The sequence below is a fragment of the Castanea sativa genome, chromosome 7 (genome assembly GCF_040712315.1).
Source record: "Castanea sativa cultivar Marrone di Chiusa Pesio chromosome 7, ASM4071231v1".
Lineage (NCBI taxonomy): Eukaryota > Viridiplantae > Streptophyta > Magnoliopsida > Fagales > Fagaceae > Castanea > Castanea sativa.
Genome location: NC_134019.1, coordinates 43,630,702 through 43,658,475, shown reverse-complemented (window position 1 = coordinate 43,658,475; position 27,774 = coordinate 43,630,702). Strand labels below are relative to the sequence as shown.

Below are 27,774 nucleotides of genomic sequence, written 5' to 3'. Positions count from 1 at the left end.
ACCTACCTTCCAAAATATGATAATTGTCGAAGGAACATTTAACTTGTGGGGCTATAATTGATCTCCAAAAATTATTGAACAACACCAAATAAAAGATAATGACAGTGAAGAAAGGAAATTGTTAATTTATTACAAAATATTTATAAATTTATTTGATAATTAATATGATTGGCATTACATCAATAATATAATAAATATTTTTTCAACTTTATATTTTATATTTAAAATTTGACACATTAATTTATAATATTTAAACATATAAATTTGTAAGTTGTAACTACTCTAGTATAATTTATAAAGAAAATAAGGTGAAAGACACATTTTTTGGAATTTCTTTGAAATGATAAAGTGACGATGCATAAGACTACTTATGTACTTTTAATAGTCACACAACTAATAAATAGTTAGCATAAACTATAATTATTAAAAATATCATATAATAAAAAATAAAAAAGTACTACTTAGTTATTTTATGGTGAGATGAAGATCCTCTCTTTTTAAAATCTTATTTCACCTTAAATAAGCCTAAGTCAGCTTAATTCTTAAGCTCTTTTTTTTTTTGTCTCACTTTTAAGCAAATTAGTTGATTGCAAATACACATCGATGCCTTGAATTAGTATGTGACAGGCCAATGGTGTTTGTTCAAACTAGAAAACTTGGACCATCAAGTTAGAGGATTTATTTCTTCTCCAAAAAAAAAAAGAAGAAGAAGAAGTTAGAGTACTTATTTGTTTGGAAAATAAATAAAAAGATAGTTCCGCCAACAGTTGTTCAAATGGTCTACAAAAATTCATCCAATTGCTTTTATATTACATGACTTATTAAATAGTCATATGAACCATCCCATTTTGTTGCCTCATATTAAGCCGAATGAAATTTCCAAAAAAAAATTGATAATTTAATATTAGAGTTAGTGAGAATTAAATTTTATTACATAAAATCTTATAAATCAATGTGTTAACTTTTAAATACAAATAAAATTTTATTTAATTCATTACTATATCAATTTATAAACCTTTTATAATAAAATTAATATTTTTTCTTTCATTTTCCTTTTTTATTAACTATAAAAAAAATTTGTAACTCAACTTAATCTTTTTCAATGTTTTAACAATTCGGTATTCATATCACTTCTCCCTTATTATAACTATAAAACTTTTAAAAAATAAATAATTTTTTTATAAATTCAATAATTACAACTGAGGAGATGAATTTGAGGAGATGAATTTGAATCTTTGCTCATGATGATAACTATTTATTATCAGACCAAGATACTAATCAATTTTTTGTGTAGATGGGGATTAAACCCCAGATCTCTTATTTAGTCATCAAAGATTTTACCAGTTGAGCTAACTAAAACCCACTATTATCTATACTATTATTTAAGGGGCTTCTCCTGTTTGAATTTCTCATTTTTTTTTAATTCAAAAATACCCTTATACCCTTATATTTAAGTGAAGATAAAACTAAAGGACAATTCGGTAAAAATGCAACTTTAACTCCCACTAAAGAGTTTTGCAAAATAAAATTTAATGTAACTCTAACTCCCACTATAATATTGTCTAAAAAATAAGATCACTTTCTTATTAATTTTCAAATTCATTTATCCACTTATAAATTAGATTTGTAAAATAAAAATTATATATATAAAATAAAAATACAGTTTTTTTTTCTAAAAAAAAAAGCGTGATAAAACTAGTTATTATTATTATTATTATTATTATCATTATTATTATTATTTTTTGTTGAGAAGGTTATAACTTATAAGTTGAGTTTTAACTTTGAAAGCTATTAGAGAGAGAGAACCTCATAATAATTTGACCCACAATAATTCCCCCAATCAAATGGTGATGTATTTAAGTACAAAATCAACATTGCAAAATACAAGTACAACTATCTCTCTCTTTACTTTACTCTATACTCAGCGCCATTCATTTCTCCCCAGAACCCAAAAAAAAAAAAATGGATGCCACCCTCTCAGTACGACCCAACCGCTTCACATCCGGGTCACCTTACCCTCGACCCACATCTCGCAAACCCGGCCCACCGCCCCACATCTCCCGTCGCCGCCACACCACCACCACCACCGCCAAGAAGAACCAACCCTGGCCGTGGCCCCGCCCATTCTCGTCGACCCGGTTCACATTCATAGCCGCTCCGCCGGTTCTCCAAGCCGGTTCGAGAGCCGACGACTCGGCTCCCTTCGAGATGTCCGTTGAAAACGCACTCAAGCTCCTCGGTGTCTCCGATGGAGCTTCCTTCGACGACATACTTCGCGCCAAAAACTCCGTGGTCGCTTCTTGTAAGGACGACCAGGATGCGATTGCTCAGGTCCTCTTCTCCTTTTGATTTTGTTTTTTGTTTTCAAGGTTTGGATTTTTGAGCTTCGAATTATTGTTTTTGATTTGGTATTTGAGTTGTTTATAGTACTAATCATTATAAACAAAGTTGACAAGTTAACATCTTTAGCACTAGTTGTTAATTTCATTATGTTGTTATTAATTATCTTTAGCTTAATTTACATTATAGTTTGGAATTCAAGTTTCAAATTAAACAAAAAGAAAAGTTTTTATTAAATGGGTTATTCGAGTCGGTTGTGTTAGGGTCGAGGATTAGTTTGTGTTGGCCTATATAGTTGAATACTTATGATTCGACACGAATTAAATGGGTTATTCAAGTCGGTTGTGTTAGGGTCGAGGGATTAGTAAAACGTGTGGTGTTTGTGTTGGCCTGTATAGTTAGATATTTATGATTCAACACGACATGAACACAACATGTGAACATGAATTGCTGCCCTTATTTAGGAGTATCTTATAGTTTCACTTGTCTCAATTCAAATTTTAGAGGATTGATTTGGAACTAATGAAATTATGGGGTTTAATTTGTAATTTTCTTAAACTTTGGGGTTTGATTTGAAACTGCCCATAAAATATAAATGAGTGCCACATTCACAACATTTTCACAACAAATCATAGGTGGTAGGTTGTTATTGGTTCTAATTTGAATCTACAACTTAAGTTTACTTTTTCGCCCACCCATAACAATCAATAATAACCCATCATTTAGGATTTGTTGTAAAAATGTTGTGGATATAACATTTCTCTAAAATATAAGGATTAAAATGCAACTTCCATTTTGTTTATGTTATCTTCACATTATTACAAATTTTCTCCTTAATTTTTGGGTGTCTTAATTTGTTTTGTGCGTGTGTGTATGTTTGTGTTTATATATATTTCAATTGTGGTAAGTTTGTCTTAGATTTTGTACTTGATTATAGGTGGATTGATTGGACAATTACTAAAGATTTTAGACCATAAGATTGGAAGAAAGAGTCATGCAAGTGTGAAAAAAAGTAAAATGGTTGTGTTCTTTTTTAGTGTGTAAGGCCAGTGGTTTGTCATAGAAGACATTGTACCCTGTGGATTGTCATGTGCAGTGTTGTTTGTAAAATGGATACTCACCTTATTATTTGGAAGGTTCTTAATATTGATGTTGTTATATTAAGTATGATTCTGGTTATAGATGTGACTGATTTATTCAATTTCACGCTTAATTCAGAAGGTTACATTACACCCATTTGGTGGTGTATACTGTAGGTCGATGTTTAGTTTCTGACGTTCTGTTACTTATTAATTATTGAAAGAATTGACTATTTCTGCTAGTTTTATCATAATGAAGTTGCCAATAGTTTTTACTAGTTTGAATGTATTTTAGGTTGAGGCTGCATATGACATGTTACTTATGCGGAGCTTAACTCAGCGACGAGCAGGAAAAGTTGTGAATAGTAGCATTCGTTATGCTGATGTTAAACCTGTGAATGCTCCTGGCATTGGATCAATGCCTCAGTGGTTGCAGTCAACTGTGAAGAATTCACCCGTTTCAGTTGACACACCATCAACTGGTGATTTAGGTATACAAGTGGGCGTGTATGGGGCTTTGATGGTATTAACCTATGTCAATGGAGCTTCAACATCCTCTTCCCTTCCATATTCTGGAGCTGATGTTCCTGGACTAATATTGGCTGGTAGCTTTGGAGCTTCCTTGTACTTCATGACCAAAAAGAATGTGAAGTTGGGTAAGGCTTTTTTATATTGACAGTACTACTTGCATGGCTTTATTTGGATTCAAAGGAGCTTCCTTGCATGGCCAGTAGCATGTTCACTTTACATTGTTATCAATATGTTTAAGCAACTATGGAAGTCTTGCGGTTGTGTAAATTAAGTCGGTTCTTCATTATTGGGAAGAAGGAGAAAAGAGAGGGAAGAGGAGGGGGGGACAAACCATCCTCTATTAATGGAGCATTAATTAAGTCATCTCGGACATTAGTTAGTCAAAAGTTTTTAAGTGATTTATGGTTCTGATTATATAAATAATACTAGCTGTTAATATGAATTTGCTTCTCCCGTTAGTAAAGCAAGGTATCAAGTTATGGTATAAGAACCTGTCATTTTGATGTTGCTGGCACTGGAGCTACTTCATTTTTGGTTGAGTCTAGTTAAGGTAGTGAAATTAGCTTAAACATATCTGTCACTTTTTCTATGGTCACTTTGCTGTTGACAAAGAAGAATCAAGCAAAATTGATTTGCTTCAAAAGGAAAACGAATGTGGGAAGGAAGACAAACTATTGAGAACTTAAATGGAGTATGATTTGTACATAGTTCTGGTTTTGCCGTGGTGATCTGGTTGAGTTTGGTGGTCCAGAAACGAACCATTTAAAGAAAAAAAAATTGGTATCCTGCTATTGAAGAGGTAATCAAGACTGCTTTTGATGGTTCCACTTTTAAAGCAAGGGAAGGGCAATTTTTTTAATTTTGTGGATGTAGGAATGATTCAGCTGGTGATTTGGACTACCAGGGAGGGGGATTAGGTCACTCTTCCAGCCTTTTCTGTTAAACAAGCCAAGGCTTTAGAGAATGCAAATTTTTATTACTTATATGCTTCAGCTAGGAGGAAATATCTGAGTGTGTTGTTCATATTTGCAGGGAAAGCTACTGTAATTACCTTAGGTGGGCTTGTGGCTGGTGCTGTTGTGGGATCTGCTGTTGAGAGCTGGTTGCAGGTAGACATCGTCCCATTTCTTGGCATACACTCCCCTGCTGCTGTAATAAGCGAATTTATACTCTTCTCTCAATTGTTGGTCTCTCTGTACCTTAGATAAGATTAAGAGAAGAGTGTATTTGTAATTGATATTTTGAAATCTGTAATTATTCATTTGCATGATCATACCCAATCTTTTATAGGATGTGTATCATTGCAACATATTGTACAAAACCAAAAGTAGAATTCATAGTTTCCGACGTAGCGTGAGTGATTTTGTGTTGTTATTGTTGTCTTCTGATTAGTAAAGCCTTGGAACCATAAAAAATACCAAAGGTTAGGCTGCTGTCATTGTTACTACATACAAGAAGGAAAGTTGTTTACTCAACCACGAGGAAAGTCGTTTGCTCTTTTCAATTGTCATATACGCTAATTTACCAGATACCAACTTCCTTCACTTACTGCTACTCGCCCAAGCCAGTGTCGGCTCTTCACTCTGATATTATAGAGAGGGAAGAAAATGTAAAGGCGTGCTTGGGCTTCGATGGTTTCAAGGTTGGTTCGTTTTATAGGTCAGTTTATATGTAGCTTGCCTCATGGTTCATGAGGTGTGTCCCTAATTCATTGTTGCCCTTTTGGGGTTCATAAGCATTGGAACATGATCCCTATGCTACTCATTCGGGTTAGAGGGAGACAATGATGACATTTCACGATGCTTGAAATAGTTGGTTTCAGTCATTGACATGAAAGAAGTCAAGAGGCAGAAAAACTATCTTTGATGCAACCAACCTAGGGGCAGAATGTTGCTTAGATTCTCTCAGTTAAGGCTAACATCTGGGACATTTTTTTTCCTGCCTTTCACAGGGGCCAGTAGAGGTGGTTTTGAGCATCATATTAAAATTGGTCCATCGAAGAAAGTCATGAGTATTTGTCTCATAGTACGTAGTTTGGCAAATTTTATTAGAGCTTTAAAATTTGGCAAATTTGTGTCTCATGAGTATTTGTGTCTCATAGTATTCGTGTCTCACAGTATTCCCCCCAAAAAGCTCTAAATTTCATTTTTCATATTTAAAATAAGTTCATAACTTCAAAACGCTATTCGTACTCTATCAAGCACTGGAAACATAGAAGAGCTTTCCAATTAAAGCTCTATAATACAAAAGTTCAATTACTAAAGCTTTACCGCTTTACTTCCAAAAGCAATGCTAAACGAGCATTTTTTTCACCAAACACTTGATATATAATTCCCCTGTCCAAGACCACAAAATTCTATACTTAACAACAATTGCCCACTTGAATTTCCCCTCTACACTTCTTGGAACTCTTGCCAAGAAAGACAAGCAGAAAGGAAATTCACAGGTTTTGCAATGAAAACCACGGACAAGCATAAACAGCTATTAATAATAACAATAATCAGTTCATGCTGCAAAAACCTCCTAAAAATGTTAATAAATGCCTCAGCGAGCTGCTTTGACACAATATAATATACAAATACCTTACAGAATCCATGAATCATAGATCCTCAAAGCCACTTTTTTAGCTTCATGCATCATCTGCTGCCATTATCTTCAATCTTGGAGTCCTCTATATATGATAGGTTCCCAGCTTTCTCAGCATTTTCTTTGCAATTTACAAGGTCATTGTATATATTTTGAGAAACCTTGGAGAACTCCACCAAGGACTCAAAAATTGTAGAAAACCCAGTTTGAAATCCGTTTAATGTGATCCTTTGTGTTTCTTGCATGTAATTATGGTGTTTCTCCTTCTCAGTATCCAACTTACTTCTCAATGTGTCCAATTGATCCTTCTTGTCAGTCAAGTAGTCATCTTGATGTTCCACTTCGGATTCTGACTTCTGTTCTGTAAGCTTAGACTCAAGAAACCTGCTTTCTACCTTTTGGAATGATAGAATCCTTCTGTCGAGATCTTTTGCTAGACTGTCAACTTTCCTCTTTTGTTGCTGTTCCTTCCCTTGCTGTTGCCATAGAGCCCTCACATCCTTTGCAAAGCTTTTCAATGCAAAAGCTACTGCTTTATCTGGTAATTTATCCATGGAGGCTAACCAATCATGGCAGATCACGAGCAATGGGGGTCCATTGACTCGAAAAGGCACAGCTGATTTCCTGCTCCTACTGCCTCTAGAGTAGACTTCAACTTCAGGTGCTATGAACTTTGATAGCCAACCATGGAGAGCTTCAACATACCCTTTCTGTGCTGCAACATAATCCATGAAGCATGCATGCCAATTCTGAAGCTCAGCCTCAAGCTGAAGTGTTGCTAGTCGGTGAGTGTCATTGCAGAATTTTCCAAATGTTGGGCAGGTAAAAGACCTTACTTCAAAGAGGATCTTATTCTGGGTTTCATGTGATTCCAACATAATTTTCCAGGTTCTCGTTAGGCTGCACTAGCAAAAAGGAAAATAAGAGAACTAGGGAAAGCTTTTTGACTTTTGAGTGTGCTTTTTTTGTTAAGGCTTAACTCCTTACCCTTTTAATAGTTCAACAATTTGAGGCTGCAATTCTTCATCTCTCATTTTCTGAATTCTCTCTGAGATTGACTCAGCACTTCGAATTGCAACCAAAATCCTGGCATACAAATCTTTTACGGTAGCTCTGGTTTTGTCCAGAGAGAGTTCATCGTCTCCTCTGACATCCTGGTTTCTCAGCTGTGAGCATTTTTTCTCATAATTTTTTCGCATGCTGTCTCCAGCCTAAGGGCAAAGTAACATGTCAAATACAGACAATAGATTTGGAAGACATAAGTTTAATTCTCCAATTGTTTAGGTTTTTATGGTTTACATTCATATCATATACGACACATGCTAGGTCAAGGACCAACAGTACAGTAATGACGGGATATTTCTGCCCTAACATCAGTAGTTGCAACAGTCCTGTTTCTCTTAAGTTATAGCAAACATCAAAATCAAAATAACAACAATTGGATCTATAGTCTACACATACCAGAAACTTTCAGTAGCTGATCAAAGAGTACTGTATCAAATCCTATCACCTTGAATCAAGTAGCTAGTTGTAGGGTTGGAGACGGTCAACATAAATAGCTTATTGATAAATGTTGTTTGATATTTTTGCTTGCAACAAATATTTCTAAACTATACACACTTTGGAATTACTCAGTGTAGGTATTGATCATAAATGTAGCTGCAGACTCCTACAGAAGATAATGCTACCATATAAAATTTTGCCACTGTTTCAGTGAAACTGTGAAAGAGTCTTCTTCTTACATCCTCAGGCAGTTACTTCATTCCATCTCTAATCTGATTGTGGCTATTTTGATAAATATAAAACTAGTATCATTTAGTGTGCATCATTTTAGCTAAAAAAATCCTGTCTGAGTTGTATAGCCTACTTAATTTTCCCTCTTACTTCTAACTCTTGCTTCTAACTCAATTTGGTGTTTGTTATTAGTGTCCAAATTATCAAAGTAGAGGTCCTATTAATGTCACCGTCCGAACCTACAATTCCAAAATAAAGACAATAAAATAGCCACAATTGCTACGTATTCACTGCTATTCAAGAATGTCAGGCTACTATTTTTCTAGGTGATCTGTTATCCTAATAGCACAAGATAGCAGATAGGAATCCATGTGAAGCAGAACCTAAAGTCACTGGATGACACAAAGAATCTAAGAAGCTGAAATCACTGGATGACACAAGGAATCTAAGAAGCTGAAAATTATACAACTCAAAGTTAAAATCCTAAGAAATAACTGCCAAACAATCTAATCCCCATGGTAAGAAATTGGAAGTGACTGATATAATTATATATTGATCTCTGTGTCTAGACAAAACATATAAAACTACGATGTCATTGGGAATAAATTATGGAAGTAGGGAAGTCAGTCTTGAGAGAGGATAATTTACCTTAACTTCTTCATACAGCTTCTTTTCCCAAGCATAAAGTCTTCCTAAGGTTAGTGAATGGCTTCCTGAAGCCATTCCTCCATATTCCTCAAAGAGGTCATTCTTAAACTCTGTCCATGTTGAAGAACTTTTGGAAGTGGATGCTACAAGACTCTTGCATGATGAAGGCTTAGATGAAATGGACCGGTTCCATGAGATAGCTTGGACGAGTTTTGTTGAGTTCTCTGCATCCATGAGGACAAGTGAAGCATTATGTTTGTACGGTAGGAGTTGAAATATGCAGGATTAAAGTAGATGTTCTTAAATAAATTCTGGAAAATTTAAAGAGAAAGTTATTCTTAGACCCACATTGGAAAATACTTTACAAAGTATTTATAATCCCAGCTTTCTGATAAAGGAAAGGATGCCAGGGTCCAATATTATCAGAAACCAACAAACTCAAATCTATATATTTACATAATAAATTAAATAGGTCAATTCTATGGAGTTGAGTCAGGGGGGTTACACACAAGCTAAGGCATATCTTCAACATATACATACATATAATAAGACTTTCTCTGTTCAAGTCCAAAATAATGGAATTCTATTTAAAGCATTTCTTCCTTTGTTAGAATTTTTTTTTAGAGATCAAATCGTTCTCTGCAATTCACAATAGTAGAACAACAAAATAGTACAATTTCTAAGAAAAGGAAAAACAAAATTGAAACTTGAAAGGTTCATGATCATGGATTAACAAAACAGTGCACTAACTCTATTCAGCTCTGCCATTCTATGAGTCTCTTCCTTTTTACTTTTTAGGATGCCATTCCTTTGGCCGCTATTTTGGAACTTATTCTACCTACCCATCTCATGCCTTTTTTATTTGCTTTTGGGTCTTTCTTCCTTCCTTCTTTCCTACTTTTGGCATAGAAAAGAAAAGGGAGGGAGGTGGTCCAGGTGGAGGGGAGAAATTCTTCTAGACAAACCTTTTAGTTAGTTCAAGAAAAAAGGGAATCCAGGTTGTTTTAACACATAATGACACTGATATAATTCATGTAAAGGCACAGAAGATTCAACAAGGAAAGAAAAATAAGCACTAAAGTAATACTTCTTACTAAAAGATAAAGAAACAGTGGTGGGAGCGTGGGACTACTACAGGGACAAACCAAAACCCAGAGGAAAAGGCAAGGATTTGAAAGAAATTACTGTCAAGCTATCTGAATTCTGAAGATTTGACTGCAACTGAAACTATTTCTAATGCTGTCATGCATACCCAGATAAGCCGTGCCAAAGATGGAATTTTTGGAAACTATAGGAAGAAACAAATTTGTACCTTATATATCCCCTAAACTACATTGCAAATGAACTTATAAGCTTGGATTGCATGTAAAAATAAGATACAAGCAAAGGTGACATAGAAGATAGAACCAAAGAATAAAATTGCAAAAATTTCAAAACTTGGTAGTAAAAAATCCCACCTTATTTTCTTACTAGACCACACTTCAGATCAATTTAAAAACTGTGTTGCAACTCAATCTAGGACCATGCAGAGCTAAAAAGACATAGGAACCACTTTTATTATCAACAAATATTGAAGTACAAACAAAGACCCACCTTTTATTTCCTCCAAGTTGTTCTGTAGGTGAACTCTATTAGCCTCTAGCATCCTAGAGACATCCTTGCCAGAATCATAAGCCCTGATAAAATGATCCTCAATATCTTTCAGTGCATCCAGTAGCTCCCTCCCTACAACTGGGGTATCAATAACTGTAAGCCCCTTGTGTTCCTTTTGGCTCACATTAGCACTATGCACCACTTTCACCACCTCAACCCCACTGTCATGCTTTTCACCAACATTTTCTTCAGCCACCACCACCTTGGTTTCTTGCTCTTCTCTGTGATCACCTTCCTCTTCTAGCTCTGGAATCCCTTCCTCTTCCCTCACAACCCTTAAATCATCATCTGAGCTCCTTTGGTATCCGCTGATAACCTCAGGTCTCACGGTGTCAAAAGGATTAAAGAAATCCCACCCAAAATCTCTCTGTGGTGATGGCATTGGTGGTGGCATTTGCATATAAAAGTACCCACATTGCTGCTCTAATCTTCCTCTTTCTGCTGCTGCTTCTTGCTCTTTTTCCTCTTCTTCTTCTCTCTCTTCCTCAGAAGAATCTGAAGAGGTTGAGGACCCACATGACTCACAAGCAATGGCTTCATGTGTGGTGGACTCAGAGGGTCTTTGTTGAAGGAACATGGGGTTGTTTATCACATTCTCAGTTGGTGGAGAAGGAGGGCAAGGTGGTGGGAAAGTGATGAGAAAAGGTGTAGAAGGAGAAGAGTGGCGAGCAACAAAGAGCTCTATAGCTGCAGCTACAGCATAAAGTGCATGACAGTACCTACAATGTGCTTCTGCAAGAGTATATCTTTTCTCCACAGCAAGCTTTAGCTGGCGTTTCCTCTCTCTGCAGATGCTTACTACTTCCTCTTCTTCCTCTAGTTTAGAAGCAACACAACCCATTTCTTCTCTTGGTGAAGTTGGGAGGGACTTTCTTTCTTGCTTTCACTTAGGTGTTAAGAGTGAGGCTGCTTTTAGAAAAACAGGCTAAAAAGTAAGAAAAGGTGGTTTTTTGGAGGAATCTGTGTATTCTTTTCTGATAAAAAAGGAGGTGGGTTTTTTTCCCAAATGGAGAATGTGTTTGTCTTAAGTTACAAGTTTAGAGAAATAGACGAGAAAATGTAGCTTTTTGAGGAGTTTTAGAGCAACCCATTTCATTTTTCTGGTAAAGAAAGGTGGGGTTTTGTTAGAAATGCAACTCTTTGAGAAGTTTTAGTCCTCTTGGACTGCCCATTTCATCTCTTGGCAGGGATAGAGATTCTGCAGAGGTAATATGTTGTAGCAGTATTTTTTTTCAGAACCCAAAAAAAATAAAAATGCTACTATGTTAGCAGAGATCTTAGAGTTGACTCTATTCTTCAATACTATAAAACTGGCTAGAGAGATTAGCAGAGTTCAAGCAAAACAGACTAAAGATTAGCAGAGAGAGAGAGAGAGAGAGCAAGTAGATGACAGTAAAGAGCAGGCAGAACTATAGGGCGTAAAGAAGGCAAGGGGCTCGAGAAAGAGAGAGAAGTAGGCATTCTTGTGTTTGGTAATTTGTATTTTGTACTCCAATGAATTGGCGGACGACCATTGCAATCTATTCTCTGCTTTTAAATTATATAAAAGTTAAAATAAAATAAAATTTCAGCAGAGTATTTAGAGAGAAAGATCAAGTATTTTTTATTCTTAAAAAGGATGATGAATGACAAAAAACAAACATGGAAAGATTGTACTTGTTGAGCTTGTGCAACAGTGCATGCAACATCTTTTTTTTTTTTTTTGGTCACAACTCACATGGAAGGAAAACGCATGTAAATTACACTCTTGTTTACATGTGCGTGGAATATACACTTGTTTATACTCCATTGTCCATAGACTCCATTGCCACCCCACTCAAATTTCTTATAATATGTTTGTTGAGTTTATAATAATATGATGGATACAATCAATTTTAAAATACTTTCATAATTTATTTTGAGAACAAATTATTATTAGTGAAATATCATTTTCACTCATTAGGATGATTATTAACAACATCATTTTTATTGTACCATAATTACAACTAATTACTTTAACACTTATTAAAAATGTTGTAAAATTTGTTTCGTTGTTAAATTTATTGTTTATTTTATGCCATTCATATTTGATTGAAATTTTAAACTAAAACCTAATGTTTCTTTTTTCTTTTTTCTTTTTAATCTTACAAGAATAGAGTGATTATACATGTAGGAGCCCAAAAACGCAAAGTCCACTTAGAATGGTGGAGTCATTTTCTTTGGGCTCAATACAATTAATTTGTTAGAATATAGGCTTGCAATGTTAACTTTGATACATAATTATGGTCTAGCTAGAGGGTTAGCAGAATTAGAACTTTAATGATAACAAAGGAGATACAACGATGAAGGAACAACACTTCCTTAGGTCTAGCTAAGGATATATTAATCATAAAAAAGCTTAAGTGTTTAATACAAACTCATGTTCTTCAATTTATATTATTCTCAGTTAAGTGTTTCATCATCCCCTTTTTTTTGTGGATTTCTTTCTTTTATATAGGCCTTAGGATTGCATTCTATCCCTCCACTTGTACCGTCAGAGTTTTTCCTTTGGATGCTTGTCCCATCAAAGTTGTGCTAGAGGTAGTAAACTGTGCTGCAAGTTATGAATTCACTATTTAGGGTCACTCTTTTATTAATGCGACCGTCTGAGTTGTTACAGTGTATTAAATACAGAGGTGATAGTTACTTTATTTAGATATTTCTTTTCTTCCTTGCTTTATTGTCTCTTCCTCCTTTCTTGGTTTCTTGTCTCGTAGCACCGTTGGCTTACCTGAGAATTCCCAAGGGATGCTTGCTCCTTGGAGGATCGACTTCTTTATCTTTTCTTCCTCGAGCTTCGGTCCTCGGGTCGGGCCAAGATCTAATGTGTGTGTGGCTCATTTTTTCCTCCTCTTGCTAGGCCCACCGTTCCTAATTCATACTCGATTCCTCCCCTCCTACAATACACATAAGTTTTATTACATAAATCCATTAAAGTGATATGTCAACTTAGTATAAAAAAGTTTTTAAAAAAAACAATTTATAAATTTATTTATTATGTTATTAGTGTTACACTAATGATATGAATTGTAATATCAGATTATAATATTAATAATTTAACATTTTTAGAAAATAATAGACATTTTAAAAAAATAATATACATTTTTAAAAAATATTATATATTTTCTAAATATAATTACTAGAAAGCATATATATTTCATTTAAAACACCATACTTATGTTGTGTTTGTATCATACTAACCTAGCCATATTATAATTTTTTAAAAATAGCCCGTAGCTCGTAATGATGTATCGTATTTGAACCTGTCCTTGCTCCCTAAGTATAATTATACTTGCTTAATAAAATAAATCAATAAAAATAATAAGTTATATTAGGTCATGATAAGCATTTAGAACAGTGCATGCTTGTTATTAGCCTAGACGTGGTGCCCACTGTCCTGAGTCACACAGAGAGACAGGGCAGTGACTAGTGAGTAAAAAGAGGAGTCAAACTTGGCAAATTACTGGCAAAAGTTGCACACAAAAAGAGAGAGAGCTCTGCCATTGTTGGGTAGAGATGTATTATTTATTGTTTGTTTCTTAAGGTACTTCTCAACCCCTGTGGAATACTAAATATTTCAGAGCATTATTGTGTTTTTTTAGTTTGTTTATGGAGATTAAACAATGGGTTTAAGAGACTTAAAAAAGTCATTATTACTGTGTTTGTGAGAGTATCATTATGCCTTTTAAGGCTTTAACTGCTAAGGACAAGTCTGTGCCTTCATGAGAGTGAGATCATAATGCTCCTTTTGGCAGTGGCAATAGATTTTCCAACAAAAGGTTTATCAAAAAATTTATCTCTAAACCCTGTAAACTTATCATATACATATTTATAAGATTTTACTAATACGTGTCCTTAGTAATATATTATTTTTAAAAAAAGTTTTATCAGGAATTGAAAAAATTATAAAATTTTTTCAATTTTTTATAAAATATTTTCAAAAATAAATGGTTTAATGTGTGTTTTTTAGAGCACACATTAACTGAACCCTTATTTATTTTGAGTGTTAATTTTAAAAATTTAATTATTAAATTGCATGTTCTTATTACATTGTTAATACTTACAAATTTTAAAAAAAATCAAAGATTAATTGTTATGTTATTAAATAAATGTTATAATTTAAAGTTTTTGTAATTTAAAATTTTTGTAATTTAAAGTTATATATAAAAAATAAGTTAATTGATTAAATAGTAAATAATATTCGAATTGAACGAAATTTAATATATATGTTAAGAATATAAAAATATAAAATTTAATAATTAAATTTTTAAAACTCACATTAAAAAAAAAATTATAAGAGAAGATTGAAAAGAATATATGTAGCGTGGGCGTGGCATAGGAAAAAGAACTTGGTCCTGTATTGTCCATTTATGAGTCTGGTGATGGACTGATGGTACCATTTAGTATCAAGTATTTCTTGTAATATTCAGGAAAAAAAAAAAATCACTCTTTTTTGCAGATGAGGTATGGTACAGTAGTACACTGGGATGGAATAAAAATTGTCACTTATTTGATCATGTAATTATAATTTACTAGTAAATTAACTGTGCGGATAATGTTATAATGTTTTTATGTAAGATGATTTTGAAGAATGTTGTACATGTATTATAGCATAATTGTTATAGAACTTTATTAATAATGAGTTTATCATAAAAAGCAACAATTATAAATTGCATACATATATCTGTTATAATTATTGAATTGAAATAATGAGAAATAAAAAATAAATTTAAAACATAAAAAAAACACTCCTATTTCAACGTCAATGTTTAATCAAATCCTATTAAAGTTCAAAATTAAAACTAAAATTCTAGCGAGTGCAGTTAGTGCCAAATTTGCCAAGTTTAGATTTGAAAACACTCTGTTATTTTTTGTAAGTATCCCAAGCTAATATCAACATGACCATTTGCAATATGCAGTAATTTGAAAGTCACAAACCACAATGGTTAAAAAGTAATTACAACATATAAATTTGGATGATCCCTTAAAGCTTTCAAATCTTCAATCCTTTATCATACATAGAAAACTTCATTAATTTTGCATGCCTTAAAATTATAAATCATTATTAATTAAAAAAGAAAAGTTCTTTCTAGTTGAAAACATTTAAAATAACCTCCCCAAGGAAACAACGGGGTAAAATAAAACTGACCTCAAAGAAATACTCCAATTCTGATGATACATTTGTGATTTTGGTAAATGTGCAAACTGTGGAGAGAGAGCCATTGGATATGATTGGATCCTTTGCAGATCGGCGACAACGTGGCGTGGGTGACAATGGTGGAGATTTGGGCTGTCTGGTGGCGGTGGTAGGTGGTTTAGGATTTCAATTTGGCTAAATGGTGGGTTTTGAGTTTTCAGTTTCTTCTGTGAAATTTTTTCAGTTTGGCTCAAGGGATGATGGTGAAGTTGTAGATTTGTTTGGCGACGGTGATGAAGATATGGTGGTGATGTTGCAGAGTGAAGAGGAGAGGTAAGAGAGATGAAAAAATTATAGAAATTGTTGAGATTTTTGTTAAGACTCAGGGCTGGAAGTATGGTAAAGCCTAAAATGTAACTTGGATAATTGCAAGGGGTAGGCAAATGAAGGGTTAGACGCAGGGCTAAATTAATGGTATACTTGAAAGTTTAAATGTTAGAGGAGTGAGGAGTAATAACAGATGAGGTGTAAAAACTTGAAACAAAAAAAGAAAAAAAAAAACCAAAAAAAGAAAAAAGAAAAAAGATGGATGGATTAAATAAAAGAGCTATAGAAAGCGCCACTTGGCAGAACCTCGTGCTCTCTCGCATGAGGTCTCTGCTTTTATATATATATTGATTAATTAATACCTTAATAAAAAAAAAAAAGCATACTACCCTCTTATCAAAAAAGAAAAAGAAAAAAGGCTTACAATCTTAATTATCAAAAAAAAAAAAACTTACTATTTTGATAAACTATATGATTATGATTTTTTTTCCTCTAACATTGTTAATTTGAAACACAATAAATCCAAAGGTATCAAACTTCCACCAAAAAATTCACATAACCCCTTTTCTTTTCTGAAATTACTGTGCTTGGTAGGTTCAAGTGAGGAGCCAATGTGAGAGTGTAACAAGGGAATCTTTTTGGTGAACATTTAGCAAATTTGTTTAGAAAAAGGGGAAAAATGTACTTTGTTGTGGTTTAAAAATACAGCACGAACAAAAAAAAAAAGATTTTAGTATAAGTTTATAGTTTTTTCAAAATTAATTTAATTAGAATGAGAAAAGTAAATCTGTAAATGAAGGCTTTATGGCCGGAAACCACAAGCCCACACCATAATGAGTACTATTTAATTCTTTATCTCTCTCCTTGTGGGACAAGTTTACATTTAAATCAAAGTTTTTTTTTTTTTTAAAGTAAATAGTAATACTTATTAGAAGATACACAAAAATAGTAATAATAATGTTTTAAATCGAGTTTATAATACAATGTATAACCAAAGTATAACTACAAAATGATTAAACCTTTGTAGTTGTAGACTAAAGTTATAAGTAGTAAACACTAAATACACACAATCAATGTAAGATAAACATCAATTTTTTTTAGTAAATAGTAATGTGAGGTTCAGAGGACCCAAGAACCCGAAGACCCGAGGAAAGGAAGGCCGACATGCATTAAGCAAGATAAAGTAAAGGTGTAAGGGAAGTTACCTGGGGATGCCCGAAGATGACGTGGCATGGGCACGGCTGACATAAGGGTCGCAAATATCCGAAGGTGGCAGGCCAATTTAGAGGGTTGCATTAAATGCCCGGCAACAACCATTCTGGTCGCATTAATTGGAGGATACCAACTCAATCCGTTGCATTAATGTGGATATGACTTGAACAGTGCTGAACGCGAAGTTAGAGCTCTGCTCCATTACCGACGGACAGGTGTCAGAGGGAAAAGCATAGTAGATTGTGAGGTGTAGGGCCACGATGAAAGGAACAAATGATATAAATAAGAGTCAGGACATTACGGATGGGAGGATTTTTGTTGTTGAACCCTCTCTACCAAATGTATTGTATGAGGACCTTTAGTGAATAAAGAAACAGCCAAAGTCTCTAAGTTGATTTTGTTCTTTTTTGGTCCTTACAATTGGCACCGTCTGTGGGAACAACAACAACGTATCACGTTCCATCTAGAAGTGTATGGCGGAGGTGTATCTAGAAGGGGAAGAATCAGTAAGTTCACGAAGCAGGGACGTAGCTGTAAGTCTCCAGCGTGACAAAGGGAAGGGACATACCTCAGGGGTGGTGAAAGCACATGATGGCGGTCTGGGGGCTGAGCAACGATCACTAACTGAGGGGCATATGTCTCGCGACGATGTATTACAACAGATGCAATCTGAGATAGCTTACTTACGCAAGTGCGTGGATAGTAGGAAGCGGAGACGTAAGGGTAATACTAGTTCTTCTAGTGACAGTTCGGAAGCAAACCCTGGAGGAATTCATCCCCCAGTAGTTGAGCCAACTCGAAGTGTGACCCGTGTCAATGTGTCTTCGGGCGTTAGGGCAAAGCAGCTGAAAGAGACAAGGATGCCTGATACTGATGGGATATATATTGCGATGACGGGAGTGATGCAATGGGAAAAGCCCTGAGGCAAATTGCCAAATCCCCTTTTGTGGCTAAGATAAATAGGGCAAAGTTACCTCGTAGGTTTTCTCAACCCATCTTTACTATGTATAACGGGAGGACTGACCCTGTAGAGCACGTTAGTCAGTTTAGTCAGAAGATGGCCGTTTATTCGAATAATGAGGCATTGATGTGCAGAGTTTTTCCCTCCAATTTGGGGCCCGTGGCTATGAGGTGGTTTGATGCTTTGGCAGAAGGTTCTCTGAGGTCTTTTGAGGAATTGACTAGGGCATTTGGAGCAAGGTTCATAACCTGTACTAGGATTCCAAAACCTTTGGATGCTCTACTGTCTATGTCCATGAGGGAAGGCGAAACACTCAAAACCTATTCCGACCGGTACTGGGAAACGTATAATGAAATTGTTGGGGATGTGGAAAATGTGGCCGTGAGAACTTTCAAGGTGGGTCTTCCCACGGAGCATGGGTTAAGGAAGTCTTTGACAATGAAGACCGCGATAGACATGCGTCAGCTCATGGACCGGATAGATAAGTATAAACGGGTAGAAGAAGATCAGATGCAAAGCAAAGGAAAAATGAAAGGGTATCTGGAGAGGAAGGATCTTCGGGAAGGGGGGTTTCAAGGTATTCGGCCCAAACGAGACTTTACAAGCCATCCGAGGACTGCTGAGTCTCCTCTAATTAACTCACTATTTAAGGAACCCGTGCATCACATACTGGAGAAAATTCGGCATGAGCCATATTTTAGGCCACCCAACAAAATGAGTGGAGATGCATCCACGAGAAATCAAAACCTCCACTGCCATTACCACCAGGATAAGGGACACACCACGGAGGAGTGCCGGACACTGCGCGACCATTTGAATCAATTGATTAGGGCTGGGAAGATCAATCACTTATTGGCAAAGCCGAATGGGAAACAGGAACAACTAGACACTCGGAAATATTGGGGTCAGGCCCCTCAACCATCTTTAGGCACTATTAATGTCATATTGACCCAGCCGAGAGGAGACTTTGGGAAACCTTCTCGGGTCATGACCGTTCAAAACAAGTGTGGGAATGAGGACGTAGAAGAGAATCATCAAGCAAACAAAAGAATGAGATCCTCGGTGACGCCTATATTGGGCTTTTCTGATAAGGATAAAGAGGGAACGTTTCAACCCCACGATGATGCCTTGGTCGTCACAGTTCGTATCGGGGGATATGATGTGAAACGAGTCTTGGTGGATGATGGAAGTGGTGCCGAGATTATGTATCCGGACCTATTCAATGGATTAAAGTTGAGAGATGAGGACTTGGAAAAATACGACCATCCGTTGGTCGGTTTTGATGGAAACCAGGTGATCCCACGGGGAATGATTAGGCTGCCCGTGCAGGTGGAGGGTTCCGAAGTACAGGTAAACTTCATAGTTGTTATGACATATTCTCCATACACGGCCATTTTGGCTAGACCATGGTTGCATGCAATGGAGGCAGTTTCATCTACCTTACATGTGATGGTGAAGTACCCTATACGAGGAAGCGTGGGAGTATTACATGGCAGTCAAATGGTAGCCAGGCAATGTCTGACGTCTGCCACCATTCGTACAGGCCGAGGTTCGTTGGAAGGAGAAGTTCCTGAGACATCATAGCAATTAAAGGAGGCTGCTCGGGAAGTCGGCCTAGTTGAGGATGAAGGCTCTGCCGAGAAGCTAACCAAAGTAATTATTGGGGAAGATAAAGAGAAATATTTTCAAGTCGGATCCAAGCTGCCGGTACAGGAAAGAGAAGAGTTGATTCGATTCTTGCGGGATAATATTGATGTTTTTGCATGGACGACTTATGATGTACCAGGAATTAATCCAGAAGTTATCTGCCACCATTTGAATATTAACCCCCATGCGACGCCTAGACAGCAGCCTCCTCGGCGAGCATCTCAAGAACACGCAGAGGCAGTCAAAGAGGAGGTTGGTAAGCTAAAGCAAGCTGGTGCGATCAAGGAGATCTTCTATCCTAAGTGGCTGGCCAATACTGTCGTGGTAAAAAAGAAGAATGGGAAATGGAGAGTCTGTATTGACTTTACAGATCTGAATAAGGCATGTCCTAAGGATCCTTTCCCTATACCCAGAATTGATCAATTGGTGGATGCAACTGTGGGGCATCCCCGAATGAGCTTCTTGGATGCATTCCAAGGGTATCATCAAATCCCTTTGTCACTGAATGATTAAGAGAAGACGGCTTTTCGTGCCCCTAATGGTAACTACCATTACCGAGTGATGCCCTTTGGTCTAAAGAATGCAGGGTCCACTTATCAACGAATGGTGACCAGAATGTTTGATGCGCAGTTGGGGCGTAATATGGAAGCTTATATTGATGACATGGTAATCAAAAGTAAGAAGACAGAAGACCATTTGATAGATTTGCAGGAGACCTTCTCGGTGTTAAGAAAGTATAAGTTACGCTTAAATGCATCAAAGTGTTCCTTCGGAGTGGGCTCGGGAAAGTTTTTAGGGTACATGATTACTCATCGGGGAATTGAAGTTAATCCTGATCAAATTAAGGCTGTCTTAGGTTTGCATCCCCCTCAGAACCCGAAAGAAGTGCAGAAGTTAGCTGGTATGATTGCAGCCTTGAATAGGTTCATTTCACGGTCCGCAGACAGGTGCCGCCCATTTTATCGCCTTTTGCACAGGTGGAAAGATTTCCAGTGATCTAATGAATGCAATTTGGCTTTTGAGGATTTAAAGCAATACCTATCTAGACCACCGATATTATCAACGCCCGAGAAGGAAGAAGTGTTATATGCTTATCTAGCCGTCACAAATCACTCCGTAAGTCTTGTCTTAATACGGAATGATGATGGGGTCCAGAAACCAATATATTATATCAGCAAGTCTTTTCAAGAAGTAGAACAACGATATCTGCTGTTGGAAAAAGCGCTTCTAGCCGTGGTGCATGCAACAAGAAAATTGCCTCATTACTTCCAAGCTCACACCGTAGTAATACTCACTCAATTGCCTCTGCAAGCTATCATGAGGAAGTCAGATTATACGGGTCGTGTAGCAAAGTGGGGAACCAAGCTGGGAGCTTATGATATCAAGTATATGCCCCGGACAGCTATCAAAGGGCAAATCCTTGCCGACTTCGTGGCCGAGTTCACGGAAGGTCAGGTTAACCACGAAGATGCCGTGATGACAATAATGTCCATTGGGATGGAAAATATCACTCCTTGGGAAGTCTTCACGGATGGGGTATCAAATCGAAAAGGAGCCGGGGTTGGAGTCATGTTAATATCTCCCGAGAAACTAGTCATTGAAAAGTCATTGAGGTTGGGATTCCCAGCCACTAATAATGAGGCCGAGTACGAGGCTCTCTTGGTGGGCTCCCAGATGGTTAGACATTTGGGAGGAAAGGTAGTGAGGGTGTTCTGTGATTCCCGATTGGTGGTAGGGCAAGTTAATGGAGAGTTTGAGGCAAAAGATGAACGGATGAGAAGCTATCTTAAACGAGTCCAAGGGGTGTTGGGTTTGTTTGACAGTTTCAAGGTACAACAAGTCCCAAGGGGACATAATTCTCATGCTGATTCATTAGCAATGTTAGCCACTTCACTGGGTTCGAAGTTACCGCGTATGGCTATGGTGGAGGATTTATTGTCCTCTAGTTTGACCAGCATCTCGGCAATACGGGTTCACAGCGTTCATGTAGGCCCAAGCTGGATGGACCCAATTATAGCTTTCTTACAGCACGGAATACTACCTGAAGATGGAACAATGGCCGAGAAGGTACGAGGAAGTGCTCCCCGTTACTGGCTATCAGAGGAGCAAAAACTCTATAGGCGTTCCTATGTAGGGCCGTACCTCCTTTGCGTACATCCTGAAGCCGTGGAACCTTTGCTGGAAGAATTGCATGAAGGTGTGTGTGGGAGCCACACTGGAGGGAGGTCATTAGCCCATAGAGCCATGACCCAAGGGTATTGGTGGCCAAGCATGCAAAGAGCCTCTCAAGATTATGCCAAGAAATGTGATCAATATCAAAGGTTTGCGCCAAACATACATCAACCAGGAGGTAACTTAAATCCGTTGTCCAGCCCATGGCCCTTCGCTAAGTGGGGCTTAAATATCGTCGGACCTTTTCCTCGGGCAACGGGTAATAGGAGGTGGCTCATCGTCGGCACGGATTACTTCACGAAATGGGTGGAGGCCGAGCCGTTAGCCAACATTAGGGATGTGGATGCAAAAAGATTCATCTAGAAAAATATCATAACTCGCTTCGGAGTCCCTCATACCTTGATATCTGATAATGGTCTTCAATTTGATAGCAAGGCTTTCCGGCGGTACTGCGCAGAAATGGGAATAAGAAATGGGTATTCAACACCGTCCTATTCTCAAGGAAATGGACAGGCCGAAGCAACAAATAAAGTCATCTTGGCAGCTTTGAAGAAACGATTGGATGACGCTAAAGGAGGCTGGGTAGAAGAATTACCTCATGTATTATGGGCTTATCGCACTACACCCCGAAGATCGACAGGCGAGACTCCCTTTTCAATGACGTATGGAATGGAAGCTATAATACCATTAGAGTCGGGTTTTCCCACCCTGAAGTCCGACCAATATGACGAAGCGAGCAATCGCGATAGGATGAATGATTGTTTGAATACTATTGAGGAAAGGAGAGAAATAGCCAATGTGAAGATGGGCAGCTATCAGCAGAGGCTCGCGTACATATGACAAGGAAGTTAAGACCAGGCCCTTGGTACCAGGAGATTTGGTACTGAGAAAAGTAGTGGGGATAGCAAAAAATCCTGCTTGGGGAAAGTTAGGTCCTAATTGGGAGGGGCCGTATAGAATTACCTCAATAGCAGGTGTAGGGGCTTATCGTTTAGAAGATCTGGATGGAAGGGTGATTCCTCGCCCTTCGAATGTAAATAACTTACGACGATATTATTATTAAGAAAAGAATCTCCTTTTGTGTGTGGCTTCTGTTCGTTTCAATTCTGTACTAATAAAAACATGAGTGTTAAACTGACCTTAGTTCTTGTTCGGCTCCTTGGGCCACAAGTCTAAGAGAAATTAATCACTTACAAAAACATGAGTGTTAAACTGACCTTAGTTCTTGTTCGGTTCCTCGGGCCACAAGTCTAAGAGAAATTAATCACTTACAAAAACATGAGTGTTAAACTGACCTTAGTTCTTGTTCGGCTCCTCGGGCCACAAGTCTAAGAGAAATTAATCACTTACAAAAACATGAGTGTTAAACTGACCTTAGTTCTTGTTCGGCTCCTCGGGCCACAAGTCTAAGAGAAATTAATCACTTACAAAAACATAAGTGTTAAATTGACCTTAGTTCTTGTTCGGCTCCTCTGACCACAAGTCTAAAAAAAATTAAGCGCTTGCGAAAACATAAGTGCTAAACTGACTTTTGTTCTTTTTTGGTTCCTCGGACCATAACACAGGAATTATAAATCCAACAAGATCACGGCTAAAGAATCTCAAGCATCTAAGGCATTAGCATAAATAAATCATTAAGCCTCGTTGCTCATTATCATCTTGAATCTCATGCCTTCTCTTTCAAGCGTCAAAAAAGGTTAAGTAGCGAAATTATGGTGCCCAGGTTAAGCTTTTCACGTTTCTTAAAATCACAAGTACAATGAACAATTTGAAGTAATACTATGATTTTTTTAGAGTAAGCTTCTGAATGCGTATAAAGTGGCAGTTGGATGGTAGCACATTGTAATAAGACTTGTATATGAAACAAAAGAGAAGGGCTAAATATTAATTTCTTAACAAATACTCGTTACAAAATTGGGGCAATCATATAGCCCCTTACATCCGTTTAAAAAAAAAAAAACAACAACAAAAAGAAGAAGGAGACAATCATGATAGAATGACTAAGCAACAGGCTGCTTGTCCTTCCTTTTCTCAGGTTCTTTATCTTTTTTCTTCTTTTTTGGCTCTTCAGCCACATCACCCTCAATTACTTCTTCCACGGGCTAAGCTGTGGGAGAAGGGCCTTTTGAGGCTGCTGCATCAGAAGGATCAGGAGCAGGAATAGGCTCAGCTGGTTCACTTGGTGGCATGGGGGGAGCAGGAGCAAGCCGTAATGCTGTGGGATAGTAAACACTATCTGGAGCCCGAAGTTCAGCATCGGCAGCTACCCCAGCAGCGTCCAAGGCATGACCCCATACCTCCAAACAAAACGCCCTAGCAACCCCTTTGAGTTGGGCGGTCAAGCTATCCGAAGCCCTTTTCATTCCCGCATCGTATGCTGCTTGTTCCGCTACGGCCTGCTCTTGCTCCTTGACGGCCAATTTCTCTTGCGTTTGCTTAAGCTCAACAACAGTAAGAGCGAGCCTACTTTGAGCTTGTGTTTGAGCCTCAAGAGCAAGGTTTGCTTGTGATTCGTAGCTTTTCAGGGCCGACTCAGCATTCTTGTGAGCCTTTTCTACCTCGGACAGGTGAGTGAGGGTCTCTTTCAAGTTCAACTCGGCTTCTTTTTGTGCCCTCACTGCCGTCTCGGCATTTTGATCAGCTTTTCGGGCAAGATCCAGTGAGTGATCTACCCACTCCTCAGCCATAAATGAAGCTTGGACCGCCTATGATATATTCGAGTTAAAAAAAAAAGGAAAGAAAAAAAAAAAAGAGTTAGTCATGCTAAAGAGTTAAACTCATGTATGGACTGTGCAAAGGCTTAGGAAATACCTTGGCTAAGTCCTGCTTCAAAGACAAGAAAACTTCCCTCTTACGGAAGGACCGTAGCTCTGCCATATCTTCAGGAAGGCATAGAGCCTTCTCTAGACACTCGGCCACTAGGCTCGAGCTCCCCTTCTTCGGGTCCCTCAAGTTCGCATCATCCATAACAGGGCTACCCGAGCTGAGGGTGAAGTTGGGTCGCCAGGCTGACGCCTTCTTTGTAGACTCACTACTGGGGTCCTTAGACGAGCCAGTAGGAGCAGCCTTTTTGGAAAGGGCTTTCCCAGCCCTGGTATCTTTAACGGAAGGGTCAAGACTCTCCCCTTCTTCGATTTCTATCACATGCTTGCTACTTTGGCCCCTTTTTCGTTTTTTATCCGCCGCCTCCGAGGAAGGTGCACGGGTAACAGCTGGAGTGACTGGACGAGGTGGGACCGGAATCGCCGGTGAGGAATCGCCTGCGTGCGCCTGCAGTAAGGCCAACAAGTCGGGCTCTTTCTCTTGAAAACCCATCTCGCTGGTTGACGGATTGGAGCCGGAAGGAGCGTCTGGACGGTAGAACACCTCAAAATCCTTCTCGGTCACCTCGGGAGGATTTGGCTCGGGCGTATCAGCTCTTTCCTCGGCTACAAGGTTCGCAGCCTGGTCCAAGGGGGGATAAAGTAACTGGGCGGCAAGAGGAGCAGGAAGCTGTGCATCTTGAGTTCCTGCAGGAGGAGGTGCGAGCAGTAGGAGGTGCGAGCAGTAGGAATCCAGGGGCCGCAACGTCAATCCGAGCTAATCGTAGATCTCTTGCTTTGATTACGTTCTTCGGGCTTTGGAAGCGTTTGGTGGATGGTGTGTACCCGAGGATAATGTGGGCTGCTCGGAGTTGTCCGTTCCGGTGTACAAATATTTCTGACCGAAGAATCCGGTTCAGATCAGCTCGATTCACAGCAGATAAGTTCGGGGCAGTATGGAAATCGTCTGCAATAAAGAATGAAATGGTTAGAATGAATAAGTTAAACAAAGCAGAACACATGAAAATTTTGGTCATTCCTAAATGCCAGGTCAGTCCTCGGGAACACTACTCCGGCGTCCCTTCTCGGGTAGGGCGTGTAAGCCGTCATGCCAGTTGCCCGAGACGACAAGGTAATCTTCGTCCATCCCTTTACTCGAGTCGGGTAAGCAAGAGATCAGCCTAACGGAAGGGAATCTACATTTCATGTAATATTTAGTCCTATCCCCTTTTTGGCAGTTGTACACCCAATTTACGTCCTGCCATGTCATTTGGTCCCCATCTTTCGGTTAAGCGCGTCTACGCATCCTAAAATTCTAAGGACGTTTGGGGAACATTGTGAGGGGGTAAGCCTATAGTTTATTAAAAAATCCCTGGTTACTCTACCCATAGGAATCTCCATGCCCCCCTCGATAAACGCAATCATGGGAATCAAAACGGACTTAGGGGGGCGAGGTGCGAGTGGAATCTCTTCTTCCTCACAATACGTGATGTTTACGTCATCAGGGATCCTATATCGGTTTTTAAAGGCAGCCTTTGCCTCATCCGTGTTTACTAGCTTAGCGTACCTACCCATTAATCCCCGCGGTAAGAGGAGAAAAGCAAGCAAATAGAGAGAAACGAAAGGAAAATGAACACACCTCTGAAGATCGCGTAAAGATGGTCCTCGGGAGCTCACTCTTCTTTCGATCCTTCAGAATGCCAAAATGAGCTACATCCAGCCAAAGGTTTTGCTTTTATAGGGGTGGGGTAAAAGAAATAAGAGCGGTAACTTTCCCGCTCATAATTGAAAGCGGGATCTGAACTGTGCATTATTCATCCAGCCGTAGAACGTGCGTGGAAAAAGAAACGCCAGACTCCATAAATGCTCCATCGTGGGATACGAGGCGCCAGACGCGGGTCATGGGGCAGTGAAAAGACGGCTGTACGTGTGAAAACAAAGGGAAGGTAAGAAGCGTGTGTAAAAAGTTAAAACTTGGTTATTAACTGGTCGTTAATAACTCAAGTGTTAAAGGGGCTGTTGTGAGGTTCAGAGGACCCAAGAACTCGAAGACCCGAGGAAAGGAAGGCCGACATGCATTAAGCAAGATAAAGTAAAGGAGTAAGGGAAGTTACCTGGGGATGCCCGAAGATGACGTGGCATGGGCACGGCTGACATAAGGGTCGCAAATATCCGAAGGTGGCAGGCCAATTTAGAGGGTTGCATTAAATGCCCGGCAACAACCATTCTGGTCGCATTAATTGGAGGATACCAACTCAATCCGTTGCATTAATGTGGATATGACCTGAACAGTGCTGAACGCGAAGTTAGAGCTCTGCTCCATTACCGACGGACAGGTGTCAGAGGGAAAAGCATAGTAGATTGTGAGGTGTAGGGCCACGATGAAAGGAACAAATGATATAAATAAGAGTCAGGACATTATGGATGGGAGGATTTTTGTTGTTGAACCCTCTCTACCAAATGTATTGTATGAGGACCTTTAGTGAATAAAGAAACAGCCAAAGTCTCTAAGTTGATTTTGTTCTTTTTTGGTCCTTACAAGTAATACTTATTAAAACACAAAAAAAAAAATAGTAATAATAGTATCTTGCACCAATCTCAGCTTATTTTGTTAGATATAACTTTTCAAAATATTTTATCTTTAGATATATATTATAGTTATACTTTTACATAATTTATTTTAAATAAAATGAAAAAATAAAACATAAATCTTACCAAACACACATTTTATTGCAATTTAAACTTAATAAAAGCAAGTCATATTAAACACACACGTATTGCACATTATAACTTCTTCTTTTTTTACTTTAATGTCTTAATATACAATATTTGTCACAAACTGCTAATATGATTGATTGTGAGTGGTATACAATAAACTAATATTAGTGATAATTTAGCTAAAGTAATATTATACTAATCATAATCTAT

The 27,774-nt window shown here is 37.9% G+C and overlaps 3 protein-coding genes across 3 annotated transcripts; 2 read left to right on the top strand and 1 right to left on the bottom strand.

Annotated features, from left to right (window-relative positions):
* Positions 1-1,877: 1,877 nt before the first annotated feature.
* On the top strand, positions 1,878-5,324 carry LOC142643321 (protein CHAPERONE-LIKE PROTEIN OF POR1, chloroplastic). Its single transcript, XM_075817890.1, has 3 exons — positions 1,878-2,331; positions 3,715-4,075; positions 4,983-5,324. Exons 1-3 carry the CDS (start codon positions 1,963-1,965, stop codon positions 5,156-5,158), a joined length of 906 nt encoding a protein of 301 aa, XP_075674005.1. The 5' UTR covers positions 1,878-1,962; the 3' UTR covers positions 5,159-5,324.
* An 881-nt stretch (positions 5,325-6,205) lies between these two features.
* On the bottom strand, positions 6,206-12,069 carry LOC142643320 (protein ALTERED PHOSPHATE STARVATION RESPONSE 1-like). The gene is made up of 4 exons (XM_075817889.1): positions 10,512-12,069; positions 8,919-9,142; positions 7,524-7,747; positions 6,206-7,436 (listed from the first exon to the last, which is right to left on the bottom strand). The coding sequence occupies exons 1-4, from the start codon at positions 11,410-11,412 to the stop codon at positions 6,587-6,589; spliced, it is 2,199 nt and encodes a 732-aa protein (XP_075674004.1). The 5' UTR covers positions 11,413-12,069; the 3' UTR covers positions 6,206-6,586.
* Positions 12,070-21,262: 9,193 nt separating this feature from the next.
* On the top strand, positions 21,263-22,885 carry LOC142644521 (uncharacterized). The gene is made up of 3 exons (XM_075819107.1): positions 21,263-22,194; positions 22,477-22,645; positions 22,760-22,885. Exons 1-3 carry the CDS (start codon positions 21,263-21,265, stop codon positions 22,883-22,885), a joined length of 1,227 nt encoding a protein of 408 aa, XP_075675222.1.
* Positions 22,886-27,774: the final 4,889 nt, after the last annotated feature.